Source organism: Artibeus jamaicensis, unplaced genomic scaffold (genome assembly GCF_021234435.1).
Source record: "Artibeus jamaicensis isolate MK-2021 breed Jamaican fruit bat unplaced genomic scaffold, CSHL_Jam_final contig_1015, whole genome shotgun sequence".
NCBI lineage: Eukaryota > Metazoa > Chordata > Mammalia > Chiroptera > Phyllostomidae > Artibeus > Artibeus jamaicensis.
Window position 1 is genome coordinate 14,878,377 of NW_026521194.1, and position 19,323 is coordinate 14,897,699.

General features: G+C 36.2%; 1 protein-coding gene across 1 annotated transcript in view; it reads right to left on the reverse strand.

Annotated features, from left to right (window-relative positions):
• CPS1 (carbamoyl-phosphate synthase 1) overlaps positions 1-19,323 on the reverse strand; it is a 118,782-nt gene that overhangs the window by 37,468 nt on the left and 61,991 nt on the right. The window contains exon 22 of the mRNA XM_037138622.2: positions 418-559. Coding sequence (XP_036994517.2) covers positions 418-559 — 142 coding nt within the window. The remainder of the gene's footprint in view (positions 1-417; positions 560-19,323) is intronic.

Here is a 19,323-nt window from a genome sequence, read left to right on the forward strand (position 1 = left end):
AAAGAGATAACTATTCTTTTCAAGAGCCTCATCCACCACACTAGAGTATTTCAAGTTCTTCTATTACATTAAGGATTTCTCTTTTTACAGATATTTTTGCTCTCAGTCAAAAAGCAGAGGAGATATCATTTTGGGTTTTTTTGGGGGGGCTGTTTGTTTGTTTGTTTGTTTGTTTTCAATTTAAGCCAAGAAAATCATGTGTTCACTCTCACCTTTACATCTCAGTTACCCCTTCATCCTTTCCCTTTTAAGCATAAATAAATCCTGTGCTGAATAAAATTGGTGACATCATGGGCATCTATAGGACAAGAAGAGTCACGTTCAAATTCCACCCCTCTTTTTATTGACAATGTCTCTATGAGTTGGTGCCTACATTTCACTTTGAGGAATCTAGAAAAGAAAGGAAAATTACTTTACCTGTTTAACCCAAGGGTGGATGTTTTTCTTTAACCTCAGCTCCCTTGTCTGAGCCTCAGTCAGCCTGAGGCATTTGGAAATCTGCTTGTCTGAGAACCCAATCTCCTTGGCCTTTTTCAGGGTTTCTGCTGGGATGGACTCACTAGGATTTAATGAAAAAGAGATGTTTGAGTTCAAAGCAACCACAACAAGAAGCAGTGAACTATTCAATTTCAAAAGCACCAAAGGTTCTTTATTTTCTATCTTCAGTATACAAATCTACCCAATCGTTTGGCCTCTATGAAGTCTACTATTTGCAATGCTGATCTCAAATACGTGGATTCCCATTTTTACACCCTATGCAGCCTCTTCTTGTTTCCTGAAAAATGGTTTCTGCATTTACTGCCCTAATGAATTTCCTATTCAAAAATAATTAGGGACCCTACCCCCACTTACTAAATTGAGGAGCTCTTTCTCAATTTTCATCTCTTTAACCTGTCAGCATATGACCTGTTTGATGTTTCATTCTTTAAACGCATCTTCCTCTGGCTTCTGGTTAACTTGCTTCCCACCCTACTTTATCGCTCATTTCCATGGTATAGATCATTTTTGTGCTGTTTCTCTCATCTGCAAAGTCTTTGATACTCCTGTTACCTACCCAACTTCTCAACTCCCAGCCGCACTCAGCAGGGCAACAGAAGCTCAGCTTCCTACACGAAGCCTTCTCAGTCTGTCCTCACCCACAGTGGCCTTTCTGGGCTCCTAACTAATGCTTATGTTTGGAACTGAGCTGGAAATTGGAAGCGCGCTGTTTAACATGTAATCATCACCTTGTGTTTTTTATGGTTCTTACCTTTCTTTTTCCCAACCACACTTTTTTTCTGCTTAGCTTCAAGTTCTACAAGGGTAAAGAATACATCTGACTCATTTACCAAATTATTCCCAAAGCCTAGTACACTGGCCCACAGACAACATTCAATAAATATTTAGTAAGTAAATGAAAATAACTGAAATTCTCTATTCTATGGCTTCTAATTTTACAGAAAAGACAAAGAAACTATTGAAATCATCTCATAATTAAATTCAAAAATAATTTGTAGAGTCCCAATATTCAGAAAAATATAACACGAAAAGCATCTGTAAAAGCATCTTTAACCAAATAGCTGTGGGCCAGCTATTTCAAGCACTAGTCAGTACAGTAAAACTCAGTTATGATAGTTGGATACTCAATTCAGAAGATTTAATAATAAATATAATACTTTCACTAAAATTCTGCTATTGGAATGTAGTTGACTGAAATCTATTGCATTTTGTTTATTGTGTTCTTCAATCTTCTTTGTTTAATTAATTCATATTCTGAGTTTAAGGAAGAAAGAATCAAGGTGATATATTTAATAGCTATTTCTCTGGATTTTTCATATCAGTATTAGTTTAGATTTCTGTAGCTATAGCTCTTTCTGTTTCATATGCATTTTCTATGGCACTTAACTCCTCCCTGTCTCTCAAATCAATTTGTTATTTCTTTCAATAAATTTAATCCTTTTCCTATTCCCATTTAGATTTTTTAAATCTTCCCCAGTATTTGATAAGCATGCCCTCAGAGCAACACTTTTTCCTGTCAAAATCTTGAACACAATTTGATTATTAACTATTATTAGCCACTCACTATCTACTCGGCCCTGTGCTGCATGTTCTGGAACTGCACTGCCCAGTATGGTTGGGAAGTAGCTACACATGACAATTTAAATTTAAATGTCAATTAGTTCAAAAGATGCAAATAAAAGTTTAGGTTCACAGTCGCATCAGCCACATCTCAAGTGCCGAATAGCCACCCATTGCTAGTGACTACTGTTTCAGACAATGCAGATTACAGAATATTTTATCATCACAGAAATTTCTATTAGACAGCGCTGCTCACTAAGATACAAAAGAATGTTTGAGACAAGGGAATGACAGAGAGTGATTCAACACATTTTATGGGGCGATAAGCTGTGCGGTGAAATGTGAGGTCAGAGAAAAGAGATAACAATGTGAGTGGTTGTAGTTGAGAAATACTATGGCAGTAGAGGGACGAGAACAGAACCATAAAGAAAACTCGGTTTCATATAGATGAAGGAGGTGACAGATGTACTACAGCAAGGGCAACTGCAATTGCAATAATTCGAGGGAGCAATGGGCATCACAGGTATAAGAAACATGCTGAAGATCTGCAGTTGGAAAAAGTTGGAAATTGTGGCTGGTGAAGGTGTGGTTACATTCACTGCATTTTTTCATTATTCCTTATTACTTAGTAAAACTGTGCTGTGTATCAGACTCTGGGCTACCGATTGAAATGATAAATAAAGTATCAAATCTTTACATTAAGGAAATCAGAGTATATTAGGAGGCAAACAAAGAGCCATGAAAGGAGCTATGAGAGAAATGTATAGGAGAAGAGGCCACAGCGCAGAAGTGGGCCCGCCTTCTTCTGGGGAAGTATGTAAAGGCTTCCAAGCTCCTGAGGGTCTTTGAAACATTCGAGTGTATGGTGTTTAGCTTTAGTTTTGCAAGAAAAAAAATTGAGATGACAGCATAGGAAGGGATCTGTTGTTGTTGTTACTATTTGTTTTAGAAGTGTATTCTTTCCACTTTCCCTGCCAAGACTATGTTCCGAAACCAATTGCTCATTTGTTTATGCGCAAGTGCGCATTCAGCCTCAAAATGAAAGTGCTTGATAAATACGCTGTTTTTCTAAATTAGAACTTGGGATGACGTTCTTTTTAAAGAAATATCTTAGAGTTTTGTGGAAGATCTCAAATCATGTTAATGTTTACCTGCATGGGGAAAAGCTACACATTTGCTCTGAGATCTGCAATTCCATTAAAAACCTAGGCATGAAAGTTAAGTAGTGAAATACTGTACATATAATATTGAGCCAATTCTTACACACAGATTTTTCTAGCTACTTGCTAGAGCATCTTCCCATCACTGTGGGATAGCAGTAAAAGATTGGGCTAGCCAAGAATAAGTAGATGTTCAATAAGATATTTCTTTATTATTGCAAAAAAATATTTGAGGCAAAACCCATACTATATTACTAAATTGACAACCACACTAACCTAAATGACTAAACCTAACCCTGAACAACAGCCATTCACACACACTTAAGAAACATGTGTTGAAAAGAACCATCACACCTATAATTTTGACTATGAACAAGATTAAATACAAGTTCTGCAAGTTCAAAGATAACTAGAAGTAATATTTTTATCTTTGATGTTTGGGTCTTTTTTTTTCCTGGCATGATTAATTTTTGTTTTTCTTATATGGAATGCCAGTCAATTCTTCAAAGCTTCTGATATTGTTTTAAATGAAAGTTATAAATAATGGTAATATACACACAAATGAGAAACCACTTAGGTTCCTTACATTTCTCCTAGGGATGCAATACATTTGCATTTGTTCTGCCCACCTTCAACAATGCAGTCTTTCCTATTGTGGATATATGCATACTTCCTCTTTTCCTTTCCACCAAGAAAAAGTCCAATAAAGTGCATAAACATATTTCCAGCATATATAGAAAGTGTTTCTCTATCCACCAAATGAAGTTGGACTCTTACCACCACCACCAACAAAAAATATATAAGTGAAAAAAAAGGTAGATAGAATTGGCCTTATGCATAAAGAAATAAAGTGAATTAATTTTGTGCTCAACTCTGGTGGCAAAAAATAGCTATCTGTCACCAGGATTAACTCAATTGTTATTGTTCCCCATGGCATATCCACCCCAGAGAGTTTTCATTATTTAAAGGGGATGCCTGAGAGGCACAACAGTAACACAAAATAATGAGTCATGGATGATAGAATGGGGGTGAAACTATTTCTCTATAGGTACCCCCTCAAACCATACCAGGTGAGAGTTCTGCAACAGACACATTGAGCTAGATCTGCACAATGCATGTTTGAAGCTCACAAGCTGAATCGCAGAATATTTCCTTGGTGAGCCAAAAATGGCTTTCACTTTTGCCCAATATTCAAATAATTAGATCAATAACATGATAGAGTATTTTTAAACATCCTGAAATCAGGGTGTATTACATTGAAATGGCATCTGAATACATAAGTGTTCATCTATCTCAACTTGAATGTAAATATTGGGTAGATATGTTCATACGAAGTTCAAAGTGACATGTCTTCTTTAGTATTCCATTCATGCTCTCTGTGGTTATTCATTTCTACTCTTCAGACATGTTCCCAAAATACTGTAAAGCACTTTACAACCTCCTCACTCAGAAAAGAGATGTTGATTCCGATCCACCACAGCGATTACAAGAACAGAGACGAGTTAGATCCCTTCCCTCATTCCCTGCTATCCTAATTCTGCAGGGAACCCCTCACTCCAAGACAGGGAGCAGGCTGCCTCTCTCTCTCTTCCCCTCGTTCACTCTCTCTGCTGCTCCTGCATATGACAAGCCTGGCTGGCATGTCCTTACACACAGAAGAAGATTGACTTTATTCCCTACTTATTCTGATACAAAATTTTATTTTGAGCTCCATTATAATAAAATAAAAGAAGAGACAGCATGAAGACACGATTCATTAGCTTCGGGCCAGTGATTCAGATAAGGTTAAACCTCTTCAGAGTCAAACAAGATGAATCATCTTAAGTGAACATAACAGCTCATTGAACAATGTGGGAATTCAGATACATGTCCCTCATCTTTATCTGTTCATATTAAGCTGCCTTCTATTTTGTCTGCCAAAAAAGAACTTTTGTCAGAGTGAGATTTCTTTAAATCAAGCTAGGTACAAGCTTATTTTAGAGGTATAATATTTACATTTTCTCCAAAAGAAAAGGAAAAGCTTAATATGGAACCGACTCGAAATAAAATAGTTACTAAAAGAAATATAAACACTAAAGTTGTTATTTGAGACTGTTCTTTGAAACCTCGATAGGTTATAATATAAATCTCCATTTATATTACATTGTAAATCAAGGGAGCATTATGCGAAGCAAGAAATGTGATCGGCTAAATGGAGTATATTGTATGAAAGCACAGTTTTTAAATATTTATAATAAATATATTATCCTTCTGTTATTTAATAGATGTGTATGTACTAAATATGTTTATGTTTATCTTTACTTCTTTGAACTTGAACACATTAAATCATGTCCTCTATCCAAATTCTTCAAAGGTCACACTTTTATCATGGTGTAATAGAATCTAAACAATTAAACAAAGAAACACCAAAGAAGTGTGATGCTGGCCTTTTCATAATCTTCCGTTTCTCTCTACAGAGCAGCACAAAATGACAGTCTGAATTTTTAGAGGGGGAAACACATCCTAAAAACAGACAATCAGAATTTTACACACTCTGCCCCAATCTTTTAACAGTTAGACAGCACGGCTCAGCTTTACAGGGGACGTCTCTCGTGTGTTCTCTGGTTTTGTAAACAATACAAACCTTTCTCCTCCCTCTCTTCTGCTTCCAATGTATATTTGTTGTTGTTTAAAATTCTACCCTGTCATCTCTGAAACTTCCTCCACTAACACTTAGCCTTCAGTAATAAATGGTAAAAGGAAATGGAATAAATCCCCCATAATGAGGAAATTCTCACCTGCCATAGAGGAGCTGGTGAAATCTATTCACCGACTGGAGGAACGCCTGCCTGCCGCACGGCGGTGGGGGGTGGGGGGCGTGCACTTCACACACTCCTCTCTTCCACTTGACTGACTTTTATCTGATCCACCAACTCACAAGTAATACTAAACAAATTTCCCTCCAGATTGCACAAGCTCTAATGTGAAATTGAGCACTCCACTTGGCCTACAATTATGCAATGGGCCTGCAATTTTACTATTATCCTCTTTTTAAAAATCCCCCAAAAGACAGGAGCTGAGTGAAACACAAGGCCTGATGCTTAGTAAAGACACCTGCTTTAATAAGAAAAGAGAACTGAGTAAGATACATGTTCTCTGCCCCGAGCCCCCCTCACGGGCCTCCCCTGAGTTCTGCACGGCTTCACTGATTACTTTTTGGAGGTTCGAGACCATGCTGCCACCACAATAATGCAATCGGTCAGGTTATTTGTCTCTCAACTCTTCTTTCAAAGAGGCAGCTTCTTCTTTTCTTAAGGGAAATGCAAAAGGCTTTTTTTCCAAAAGCAGCAGTAGTATTTAGAAAAACAAAAGATAAGATCCAGGCAATTGGGAAAATACTACTCTTTTCTCTTAATTTCTGAGAGCACCAGGCCTTGATTCTGCAAAGCAATGAGGCCTTTGGAGGAATTAAAGAAAAACCTTGATCTTTATCTCATGTTCAGCACAGACAATACCTACATCCAGTGACCCTGGGAAAGCTGCCATCGAGAAAAGTATCTGTTGGGGTCTGGGTCCACTTAGCACTGTCACAATAATGCTGTAATAGCACAAAGTACTGATTTTCAAGTGACAGCACACTTAAAACTGTATTTCACTTTAAAGGCTAGATACAACAACAAAATCAAAACACAAAAAAAATCTATGAGAAGTTGACACTGTAGTGATTTTGAAGTAGGCAATTTTTAAGTCCTGGGTCCTATGTTCATTTTTTTCTAATGTTTAGTGATCCCAATGATTTAGAAATCTTGTGATGTTACTTTCAATCTGGTAAGGGTTCTTATATACTATTGATTATAATATCATTATATTCTATGAATGCCAATAGTAATGGGAAAATAACCTAATATAGCATAAGTTAATTATAATTTTTGAGCTTTAACAAATCACATTTTGTATCTCAGTGATTTTTAATTGAAAATGCTGTGATTCTGTTTCTTTGTCCTTGATGTGATAACAATGAAAAACAAATAGAAACCACTTAATCACAGTAGTTAAGTCACATCTATTAGTGAATAAAAGTGTTCAGTTACATTGGAAAAAGCATGTATCTATAAATCTAGTAGTTTTCACCTGGTTAGATTGAACTAAAGGGCAAAGTCCATACTGTGGAACATTGCTTTTGTTATTTCTGATGAATAAAGTTACTTCTAATTTTAAATCTATTTAATGTATTCTTTCCCAAAAAGCTAGAGGATACAGTCAGTAGCAAAATCCTAGGTTTTCCAATGAATATAGGCTTGATATGTGTCCAGAGTTTAAATCCAACAGATATTAAAAAATATTGTATGAGGTCTCGGTAGAAAACATTGAATAAGCATTCTTCAATGTTTTAAAATGTTATTTCACAAATAAGCTTATTTGTTCTATATTTTAAAACATCTCCATCTCCTTTGTTTAAAGCAAGCCATTTCCAAAGTAGTTTTTCATATATCACACATATTATCCCAAGCAATAAATGTATAACATTCAAGTATATAATCTTCTTTGACTTCTAAAAACTATTACTTAGAATCTTATTAAAATACATTATGTAACTGAAGCCTATCCACTAACTGCTGCATGTATTTTTTCTTGCTAAATGTAACTCATGTAGGAATATTTTTCGACCAAATTTTTTTAGTTCTTCAGTGAGGAACTGTATACCTTTTCTAGAAATGGGGGAAATGAGAGGCCAAAGAATGTGGAAAAATTCTAGACTTAAATTCCTAGTGACACATCACATTAGATCTATGTTAACTTGAGGATTACTACCTAACATGGAAATTGAAACTCTTTATCATTTGCATCTCTCTGATAGCTAGCAATACTGAGCATCTTTTCATGTGTCTCTGGATCCTCTGTATGTCCTCCTTAGAGAATTGTCTCTTCAAGTCCTTTGCCCATTTTTTAATTGGGTTAGTTGTCTTCTTAGAGTGGAGTCGTGTGAGTTCTTTGTATATTTTGGAGATTAAATCCTTGTCTGAGGTATCATTGGCAATTATGTTTTTTCATACAGTTGGTTGTCTTTTTATTTTAATACTGTTTTCTTTAGTCATGCAGAAGCTTTTTATTTTGATGAGATCCCATTTGTTTATTCTTTCCTTTATGTCCCTTGCTCTAGAGGACATATCAGTAAAAAAGTTGCTGTGTGATGAAATATTTGAGATTTTCTTGCCAATGCTCTCCTCTAGGGCTTTAATGGTTTCACGGCTTATATTTAAGTCTTTTATCCACCTTGAATTTATTTTGGTGTATGGTGTAAGTCAATGCTCAAGATGCAAATTAAAACCACAATGAGATACTACTTTACATCAGTCAGAATGGCTGTCATAAACAAAGCAACAAACAACAAATGTTGAAGAGGTTGTGGGGAAAAAGGGTCCCTAGTTCACTGTTGATGGGATTGCAGACTGGTACAACCATTATGGAAAACAGTATGGAATTTTCTAAGAAAACTAAAAATGGACCTGCCTTTTGACCCAGCAGTTCCACTGCTGGGATTATATCCTAAGAACCCTAAAACACCAACCCAAAAGAACCTATGCACCACAATGTTCATAGCAGCACAATTTACAATAGCCAAGAGCTGGAAGCAACCTAGGTGCCCGTCAGTAAATGAATGGATCAAAAAATTATGGTACATATACACAATGGAATTCTATGCAGCAGAGAGAAAGAAGTAGCTCCTACCCTTTGCAACAGCATGGATGGAAATGCAAAACATAATGTGAGTGAAATAAGCCAGGTGTTGAAAGACAAATACCATATGATCTCACCTTTAACAGGAAGATAAACAACAAAACAAACAAGCAAGCAAAATATAACCAAAGACATTGAAGTAGAGAACAGGCTGACAGTGACCAGAGGGGCAAGGGGAGGGAATTTCAGGGGAAAAAGGGGAAGGATTTACAGGAACTAGTATAAAGGACATATGAACAACAACTAAGGGGGGTAGAAATGGGAGGGAGATAGGGGGTACAGGGGGTTGGGATGGGAGTAAAAGAAAGAATACTGTAGTTGAAAAATAATTAAATATAAAAACAAATAAATAAAAGTAGAATAAAAAAAGAAACTCTTTATCATTGAAGGTTTGTTTACAAGAAGACATATAAGTGCAGATTAGTAACCATGACAGCAAAAATTCTCATGTATTTCACACTAATGACTACATAGGTACTCAAGAACAAATTGGTCAGCTCACTTGTTATGCTCTCTAGAGCAAAGCATGGTCAATTAAATCATTCCGCTGGCTAAGAGTACGCAGGAGAGTAGGATATGAGGCAGCATGTGCAATGCCCACGTGGCCATGTTGATACCAATGTGCTGGCCCTGACATTATCATTATATTTACTAACTGCCAGTTTCAACCTTGATCAGCAAATGCCACAGGCCAAATCTAGAATCCGGCCCCAACTATGGGAAGAAAAAATGCTGAGGAAAAACATCAGGCAGATGAAACAATAAAAATGTAAAGAGGTTTTTTAGCATAATGTCAAGCAGGTGATAAATTCTTCAGAAGTCCAAATGCTGGAGGAGGAGGAAGAAGGGGAGGAGCAGTCACAGAGAGCGAGGAAGAGGAAGAAGAGACACAGCAGCCGTTAAGCGGAACAACACTGGCCAGTCACCTAAATCCGTCCCCAGCACCCCAGCCCTCCTCAGTCTCTTCCCTCTCCTCTGTAGCATCCCTGTCTCCCTACCTGGAGGAGGTGAGGGCCACCTTATCATGACTCCCTGCAAATCACAAGTGATCTTTCTGACAGAATGTGCATCGGGCATTTACTCTGCAGTGGGAGACGTGCCCACTGCCCTATGCTCCTCAGGATAGAACACCAGGCGCTTCACCTCCAAGGGCAGGTGCGGAGGCCCGGTGCTCCCACAAAGGCACCTTGCAGGAGTGTCCAACCCATGGCCCGCGGGCCACATGTGGCCCAGGATGGTTGTGAATGCGGCCCAACACAAAACCGTAAATTTATTTAAAACATTATGAGATTTTTTTTTGTTTCCATTAGTGCTTGTGTATTCGATATTTGGCCTAAGACAACTCTTTTTTTCCAGTGTGGCTCAAGAGACTCCAAAAGTTTGGACACACCTACCAGGTATGAATGAGCAAGTGAAAAAATTCTGTGGGGGGTCAGTTGGTGATGAGCTACTTTTTGTAATTATAGCTCAGATCACCTATTCAGCCTAAATTTAATTTCTATTGTACACTTAAGAAGTTTTTGACTCACACCTGCATTAACACAGAAGATTAGGTATTTGCATTTTATTTAAAGGAAGAAATATATGCATATGTGTGTATGCATGTGTATATACAGTCTTTTATTATAAGCATAGCAAAATGTAAAAAGAAAATCCTTATCCTAGCTCCCTGTACCCTTGAAAAGTCTGTTTATGTCTTTGAAAGGCGACCGTGGGGGCTGTCTCCCTGCCAGACCCCCATGTTTTCCCCACCGAAGTTCTAGAGAAGGGCACATCGCTTATGATGCTTCTGCTGTAAATGGGGTCAACAATTCAGGCAGGAAAACACACGGCTCACAACCTGACAGCCAAGGAGGGACTGGTCTCCAGCTGTCTGATGTAAAAGTCTTCTCTCTTAAAAGAAGCTTTTGAAAAGGCTCAGTGACTAGAACCAAAAGCAGGAGCCCTGGGCCAAACTCCGTGCTTTCCCCTGACTCACTTCTTGGTGTGACTCAGCTTGACTATTCACAAAAACAGAACAGTGATGATTTTCTTCCCGTATTATAACAGAAATGCACTTACAGGTCACCAGAGAAATAAAGTCTCTGTGTTTTAAATACCATAAGTATAGACTTTCTGCCTTAACCTTCCCTGCTGTTAATTCAGAGCCTTCACTGAAACTATAAATATTTATGTGTATTTCTCAGAAAAACTTTTCTAAAATTTACAATCTTGAAAACTTAGACAATTTTTTAATCAAAATTTTACAAAATTTGGTTGTTCTCAACAGGCAATAGGGATTTTTATGTCCATGTAAGCATTATAATGCTTACACTGTATATAATTTCTATGTGAATAAATTTCCTTTTATTAGAAAAAGTTTATCCAGGGCCTTCCTAGCCAATTAATAGATATGTAGTCACTTGAAAAATGAAAAACACTAGAGATGTTATATTAAATGTCTTCTAACATGAGTGAATGTATATGTTGGACTATATATATTTTAATTAATAAATCTGTGGGTCCCTTTAAGCAACTAGAAATTTTAATGCATTTTCTTCTTCTTCCAGGTTCATTCTTTGGCGTGACGAAAAAGATTCTGATTTTCACTTTATACCAGGAATAGCTCTTCATTTATTTAACAGGCATGTTATCATGCCAATATCGTTGAATGTTTACTCTATGCCAGGACAATTTCCAAGACAATACATGGTAAACGAAGAATGGGAAGCCAATCCTATCTCTTCTGGAACTCACACTGCACTTTCGAATGGTGAACTCTACTTTGCATTCGCACAAATCAGCAAAAGCTGTTAAGAAAAACTTATAATAATGGTATATTAAAATTTGTCCTGATGGAATTTACAATGTAATTGAAGGCTGTTGCTAGCATACTTGTAATAATTACGGAACAATGAAGTGAAATTGTGTGGCTCGAACTATAGTCATTGTACAAATAGGTAGATAACATCTACCTTAATTCTGTTCATAGATTTCATTTCTTTATAGAAAGATTCCCATTTTTATTAAACAGAGCATAAATATAACAAAGTACAAGGGAACACAATGTCAGTTTCTAAGCAGAATTCTTCCACTTACCTACCTCCTCATTCTTATTGCACAACTGATCCTTAAAGTCCAGCTACGACTCCTGCTTCCCCACCATCAAATCGGGTGGACTTGCTCAACTCTCTCCCTAAACCATGCAATCTTGTTGAAAGTGTCATCTTATTTGTTTTGTCTTAAATTCCTTCTTCCCTTGGCTTCTAAGACATTGGGATATACTGAAGGAAAAACACTGCCCTCAGATTCCAAAAGTCCTGAAAACTCAAATCCTGGCTTAAACAGGCACTACCTTTGAAATCTTGAAAAGCTTACTCAAACATTCTGAGCCATCATTTCATCCATAAAATATGGGGTAGGAATGCAGACCTTCTAGGCACTTTTAAATTGATACATGTAAAAACATACGCAAAGATCTTAGAGCTTTTGTTTTTAACCTCCTATAAGCTGTAATGGTTTTTCGTTTTTGCCTCTTGTTGGTTCATTGAAAGTATGCTGTCATATATATAACTATGTGTATACTTAATCTCCAAAAATAGATTACAAACCCACCAAAGGCATATTAATGACTACCAATTATTGATCAACAAATAACACTGGACCTAGTACTATGCCTAACACATAACAGGTACTAAATAAATATTAATGACTGAACAGATGAAGAAATAACATTTGGTCTAATAACAGTAACTCCTTAAAATAGAACCACCATCAGGTAAATGCATAACCCATCAGGCTGAGATCAGAGATATTGACATAGGAATAATCTGTTTATTCTGGACTATTATTAGATACATACATGAAAATTATGAGTATGGATTATTTTAAATCAGCTTAAACTTTTTGGAATTATGGAACATACAAGAATCAGTATGAAGAAAACATACAAGATTCATTTTATGAGTGATCTGAAAATGACCCTAAAAACATTTTATGTAAAACATTCATCTTGCTCATACCAGAATCAAGTGCTCTCTCACACTTTCAAAATGCATAATTATTTGTCAAAATGATTCAAACACTATTTAAATAATGAATTCAATGAGGGTTCTCTAAATATTAAATATTTGGTGTGAAATTTACTATATCTGATTCAATGAATTATTATTTGAAAACTAATGGATGTATATCAAATCTATGATATCACCTACAATACCCTATCTTATTACATGGAATGTAAAAACAAGTTTAAAATAAAGTATATTTTTGGTGTTAGTTGACAGAGGCATGGAAATTCCCACAGTAACACTCTTCTTTTATAGAGAGAAAATGACCTTGTTTATGTAATTTTTTAATATTTTTTTTATTGTTGCGCGAATATAATTGTCTCCACTTTCCCACCCCCACCTAGAAAATGACCTTTTTATGTGAGCCCCAAGTTTTAGTACTCTTAGTGAGATTCTTAGATAAGTGGTTTAGTGTATGAGGACTAAAACTGTAGAATGGTAATACGTAGTAATTGATAAAATTGTTTTCCTTTAGTTTTAATTACTTCATATACATCACATATTCATCTAGCTGCATGGCTGACTAGTAAAATAAAACAGGAGAATTTTTTTTTCACTAGGGTGAAACTGACACTTAATAGAGTGTGAGTTGGTAGTGAGGTCAAAGGGCATAACTCATACTCTACAATTCAAATCTATAGGTTCCACTGAAGTGCCCAAACATCTCCATTTCCATTTTACATTTAAAATAATAAATACCCACATATTTAGTATATATTTGAATGTCCACAGACTGGAGTGGGGAAAACAATAACATATCATAGCAAAGTATAATATAAATTACAACATGTAATTATATGTTATATATAAGATATATGTATTTCTTTCCCTAAATTTCTTCTATATTTAATATACTTTAAAGCTAAAGTTGTTCATTATCAATGTTTTCCTACCAGAAAGTATAAATTATCATTAGAAAGAAGTACCAGCTCTTCTTTGTCTTATATCCAAGTTTTAACATCTTTTAGGTGACATTTTCCCCCTGAAACTTCAATCAAATATAAGCACAAAACGTTCTTGTCTGGTTTTGTCATGCTTTGTGAGCAAGTTAAATAAAAAGTCAATAGAAACTAACATGTATAGGAGAGGACATTCAAAAGGAGTGTTTCAGCTAAGGTGACATCTGCATTATTACATCTGCCAGAAGTCTGTGGCTGCAGGGAAATGGCCAACTTACCTGAGCTCAATTTAGCACTTGAATGCCCAAGTGGAACTCACTGGGCTCGCCCCAGAGTGTTTTCCTGAGCCACAGGCACACCTATGATTTCTCAGCACTTGCCAGTGGAGGTAGTTTATCACATTGAACATAGTGGTGGCAGTCGTATAAAAATTAGGCCCTCCGAAAGCATACTTCCTCATTTTTACTACTTATACAGAATATACCAGCAAGTAACAATGAAGGGGGAACAAATATTATCAGAATTAAAATCATCAAAAAAAATGTGAAATCTATAGACTACTGGAATAAAAGCAAGTCTTGGATAATTTGCACAATTATCCATAGTAAATAAAGTTAAGGTCAAAAATTATTAGAGAAATAGGTTCACATCTCAGCCTCCTATAATTATATGAGATGAACTGTACACAATGGTCATCTTCCTTATTTTTGAACATCTAAAATGGGTAAAAACAGATTTTTTGAAACAATCATCATCCACAATGTTGCTAACAAAAATAGCAGTATTTTACAAAAAATATCGAGAACAAAGTGGACCATTCCAGGAAAACTGCCCAAATTGAAGGAGATGCAAAGGAAGAAGCAATGGTCACAAATGACGGAAACCTTCCATTTGGTAATTTAACATGGTGCCGCACAAGCAGAGCCCAGCCACCTGCTTTAGCAAATCACTTATGGAATTCAAAAGTTAATTCAACTTATTTGCATCCAGTAAAAAAACAAAATTATACAATTTAAGCAGGTACAATAATGTCCTTGAGTTAGATAATGGCAGTCAAAAATAGTTAAATAACTCAAATCAAAATAAGGAAATTAAAAAAATGAAAAAGTCACAGCAGAAGATAAGCAGATGCTCAAAGCTGGCAATTGATACTCTGACATTTTTTCCTTGCCTGTTCATGTGTATGGGTGTTTAAGTATTGTGACTGCCTTTCGATCTAAAATTGCTAATTCAACCTCATATTAATAAATATGTTGGGGGTATAATGTTTGGAAATAGTTCTTGCTCACAAAAAGCCTTATCACAGTTGACTTTATTTCTTACTTAGAGCAAAAGGGTTCAGCTGGGCTTGTCTATTAATCACTAACACAGTTGAAACATCATAGATGAGTTCTACGGTGATAGGACTACCATCCTTGTAATGTCCATACTTACTATACTAAAAGTGTCTATTATATGTAGTCTTATTTCCTGCAGAGGTTATAACTTGCCTTTCCACACACCTAAATATATATGTGCACTTATATAAATATACACATATATATTAGTATACATATATGTATATGGCTGCATACATGCATGTATGTGTATGTATGTATACACAGGCATACACACATATATCACATAGGGATTAAACATTGAATATCCTAGGCTCTGCAGTCCTGCTCAGGTTTGATCTCAATTCTGTCATTTATTAGCCTGTGATATCAAAGAAGTTGCTAAATGTCTTTGTGCCTTAATTTAATATCTATAAAATTAGGATAATTACTACCTTCCTTAGGTAGTCGCAAACATTAAGTAAAATAATGTGCTTAAAACAGTGCCTAATATGTAGTCAATACATTTTGTTACTAGTATTTTACACTTGGAAGCCACTCAAAATTGTTTGATTGAATCAAAATCCATGTCTCTGTGTTAACAGACAGAGTTCTAAATACATTATGTTGTTACTTTAGGGAATCAGCTGTATCAGGAGAACCTGCTTGATGAAGACATTTGACATATTTATTTATCTTATTTACGAAGGTACTTGCAATTCAGCCCTCCAGGCCCAATTTATTTGCAATAACCAAAGTTGAATCTGTCAATGCACTAATGGAGGAAGGGACTATAGGTAAAATTTTTGTAGTTTTCAAGAGATGAAAATAAGCATACTTCCTTCTAGTGAGTATTAATCAAAAAGGCTATACAGAGGAGTATTTAGGTGTGAAAGAGTTGGTGCCGGCAGGGTAGGTATGGTAAAAATAGTCGTATTAAAGTTTGGCTAACTCAGTAGTGAAGGCCAATGGATAAGTCTTATGCAAATGCAGCTCCATTAAAATTTCTGACAGGCTTAACTTCTCTGAAACTGCTTGCAAAGTGATCTGGTAACATGAAGTTAATAGATCAAACATCTAAATCCCAGGGCATATACCAAGAGGCAATGGAATCCTACATGATACAACTCATATCACACTGAATAAAGAGAAAATTTTCAAAACCTAAAGAAATCCACTGTGAAAGAGATTATCACTCCAGGTCTATTAATGCTACTACACCAGGTTATAACTTTGGGGAACTGCCTGGAACAATCAACTTTCCTAGCACGCCCTTGAGCAGCCGTAAACAATTTAAGAGGAAAGGAGAAAGTCAGTGAACTCTACCAGGAAGAGAGTTGTTTGCCGAAGCTGTCTGAACACTGGTTATCACCATGCTGGTGAGAATGGGTACCACCCTGGAAGTCTCTCCGAGCCAGGATGCTGAATGGATAATTCTTTTTTTAATATAAAAAAATATTTTAATATTCAACATTAAAATATCAACCTGATTTTAAAGTGAAACAAACACTATAATGGACACCAGAGTAGATATACATACACATGGCAATAATCATATGAAAAGATGCTCCACATCACGTCAACAGGGAAATGCAAATTAAAACAATGGACAGCACACTCATTTGGGTGGTCGAAATTCAGAACACTGAAAATACCAAATGCTGAAGATTTGGAGCAAGAGGAACTTTCATTAATTTCTGGTAGAAATGCAAAATGGTACAACCACTTTTAACAGTGCTTTATGTCACTTAGCATAATACCTTTCGGGTCCACCTGTGCTGTCTCAGAGGGTAAGATTTCCTTCTTTTCTATAGTTGAGTAGCATTTGAGTGGGTGATTCTTAACACCCACTGATTTGTCTCATCATTCTGAAGAAGGCTGGGGTTTCACTCATCATCCTCAGCATAAAACATGTTTACTTTCACCCTTCAAGTCAAGGGATTCTTATTGTAATTTCCACTTTTCTCAAATACATGAAAAACTCATCTGTTATTTCTTTAATACTGACCTTGTTACAATCAGTTTTGTTTTCTTCATTCCAGTCGGTGGACATTAACATATATACTAAAAGTGTGGGTATATTCAATTTGGTAGTCAAGTTCTAGACTTCCTTTCAGATTACTATATATAAATATAAGCATAGACCTGCCATAAATTTAAGTAATAGTCTCATCCTCTGCTAGTGAATATGTTTAGTAAATATCAGAAGAATTTTAGCAAGATTAACAGCTGTAGAGTGGGAATTTTGTTTATTAGCATAATGGAGTATTATCGATCTTTTGAAAAGGATTGCATTATTATCACTAGCTTCATTGCCTTCTTTAAAAAAAGTAATTCTGGTATTAAAATAAGTGATGATGCATCATAAAGCAAATTAAGAAATGTTGTATTAAAAATATATAAGGAAATACAAATTGTGATGCTAAAAACGAGCTTTTAAATGTATATATCTAAAAATCTCAAATAGTCTTTGTAAGTCACATTTTCCTTCTCAGTGGAAAAATGGAAAACTTTCTTGGGCACTCATTACGTGCCAGGTTTCCTTCACACCTGCATCATTTAAGCTCCCCAAACTATAAAGCGGACATCAGCAGAACGAACATGAGGCCAGACCAGTGAGGGAGGTGCTGTGCCCGTGACCGCACAGTGGGCGAAACTGCATACCAGTCCGTATGACCGGCCCCATAGCCTGCACGCCTTCCAGTGCACAAGGAAGGAACCAAGGGAAACTCGAAGCACATCTAGCATTCCATACTCTATCCTCTCTTTAAGTTTCTTGCTTTCTCCCCCTAGAGATGCCCAGTGCCTATTCTCCCAGGATCCTGTAAGAAAAGTGCAAAAGGACTTGGCATATTGGTACCAGAGATATTTTGAAGCAATAGGATTTGGGGGTTCTTTCAAATCATACCAAATAAATAGCTACCTCCTGGGCCTCTACCTAGAGGCAGCCTTGCCAACACTGAAGCAGCTGAGATGATGAAACAAAGGGAACCACAAATAAGTGCAAATGAAAAAGAGCAAGTAGAACGAGTAATCTTAACTTTTCTCCAAACTGGCAATAATCAGCCATGTGACGCCCACTGTTAACAGACAGTGACTATTACCGTTGGGGGTACCATATATGCCTTCATGACTGAGCCTGTCTAGATATTTAGAGGCTGAGAAAAAAGCAGATGTCATAATCCACAAAAACAGAAGACAGTGACGGTGAAGGTGATCAAAACAGAGCAAGAAAGGTCAGTCCTACACACCTGCCATCAGCTGCAATTTTTCTAAACACCAGGACCTTACGTGCCACCGAATGATTGAAACAGGTGGTTTCAGTGGCCATTGACTTTTGTTTCATTTATCTAACACTTCTAAATAACAACCAGTATCAAATTGCTATTTGTGCATCTATGACAAAACCAGAAGAAATCATTCAACAGTGAAGTTTCACTCAGATAAGAATGAATCCAGGGTTTAAGTTTACTAATGCCACGAATCATGTGTTGAAACCACTGTTAAGCATAAATTTTTTAGAATCTTTTAAATTATTAAAAAGCAATATTAAAAAGCAAGTGTTTAATGTAGATAATTATGAATAGAAAAATATCTCTATGCAAGAAAAAGAAGACTGAAAATGTCAAATTATCAGCAAATAAATACAACAGATATTATAAGTGACCTGAAGCAGTGACTTGTTCTAATCTTCCCAGGACCTTAGTCACTATCAATATGTGCTTATTTTTGTTGGCTAGAATCTCAACCAGCCTTCTGTTTGTAACAAAAACTACTCAATTAAAACATTGAATTTGTCTAAATATCAGAAGGTTTATCAAGTGGAAATTTAAATCACAATTACATCTGCTATTTTTCACCCCAGACCTTTTCCACGCTACAATTGGCATACTGTAAGTTTCTAGCGCCCTCGTGTGGTTTAATTGCACCAATTTCATAGGCATTTGACATCCGTTGTCTGAAACTGAAAACAGTGGAATAGGCTATAATTCAACATGGAAGTTCCGCTGGCCCCATAAACCAAGAAAGGAAACCTCAAGTCAGCAAAATTCCAAGACAAATGTATGGGCTCCATTCTGAATTTGTTTGCTATCCACTGTTCATTTTATGTGATCACTAGAAA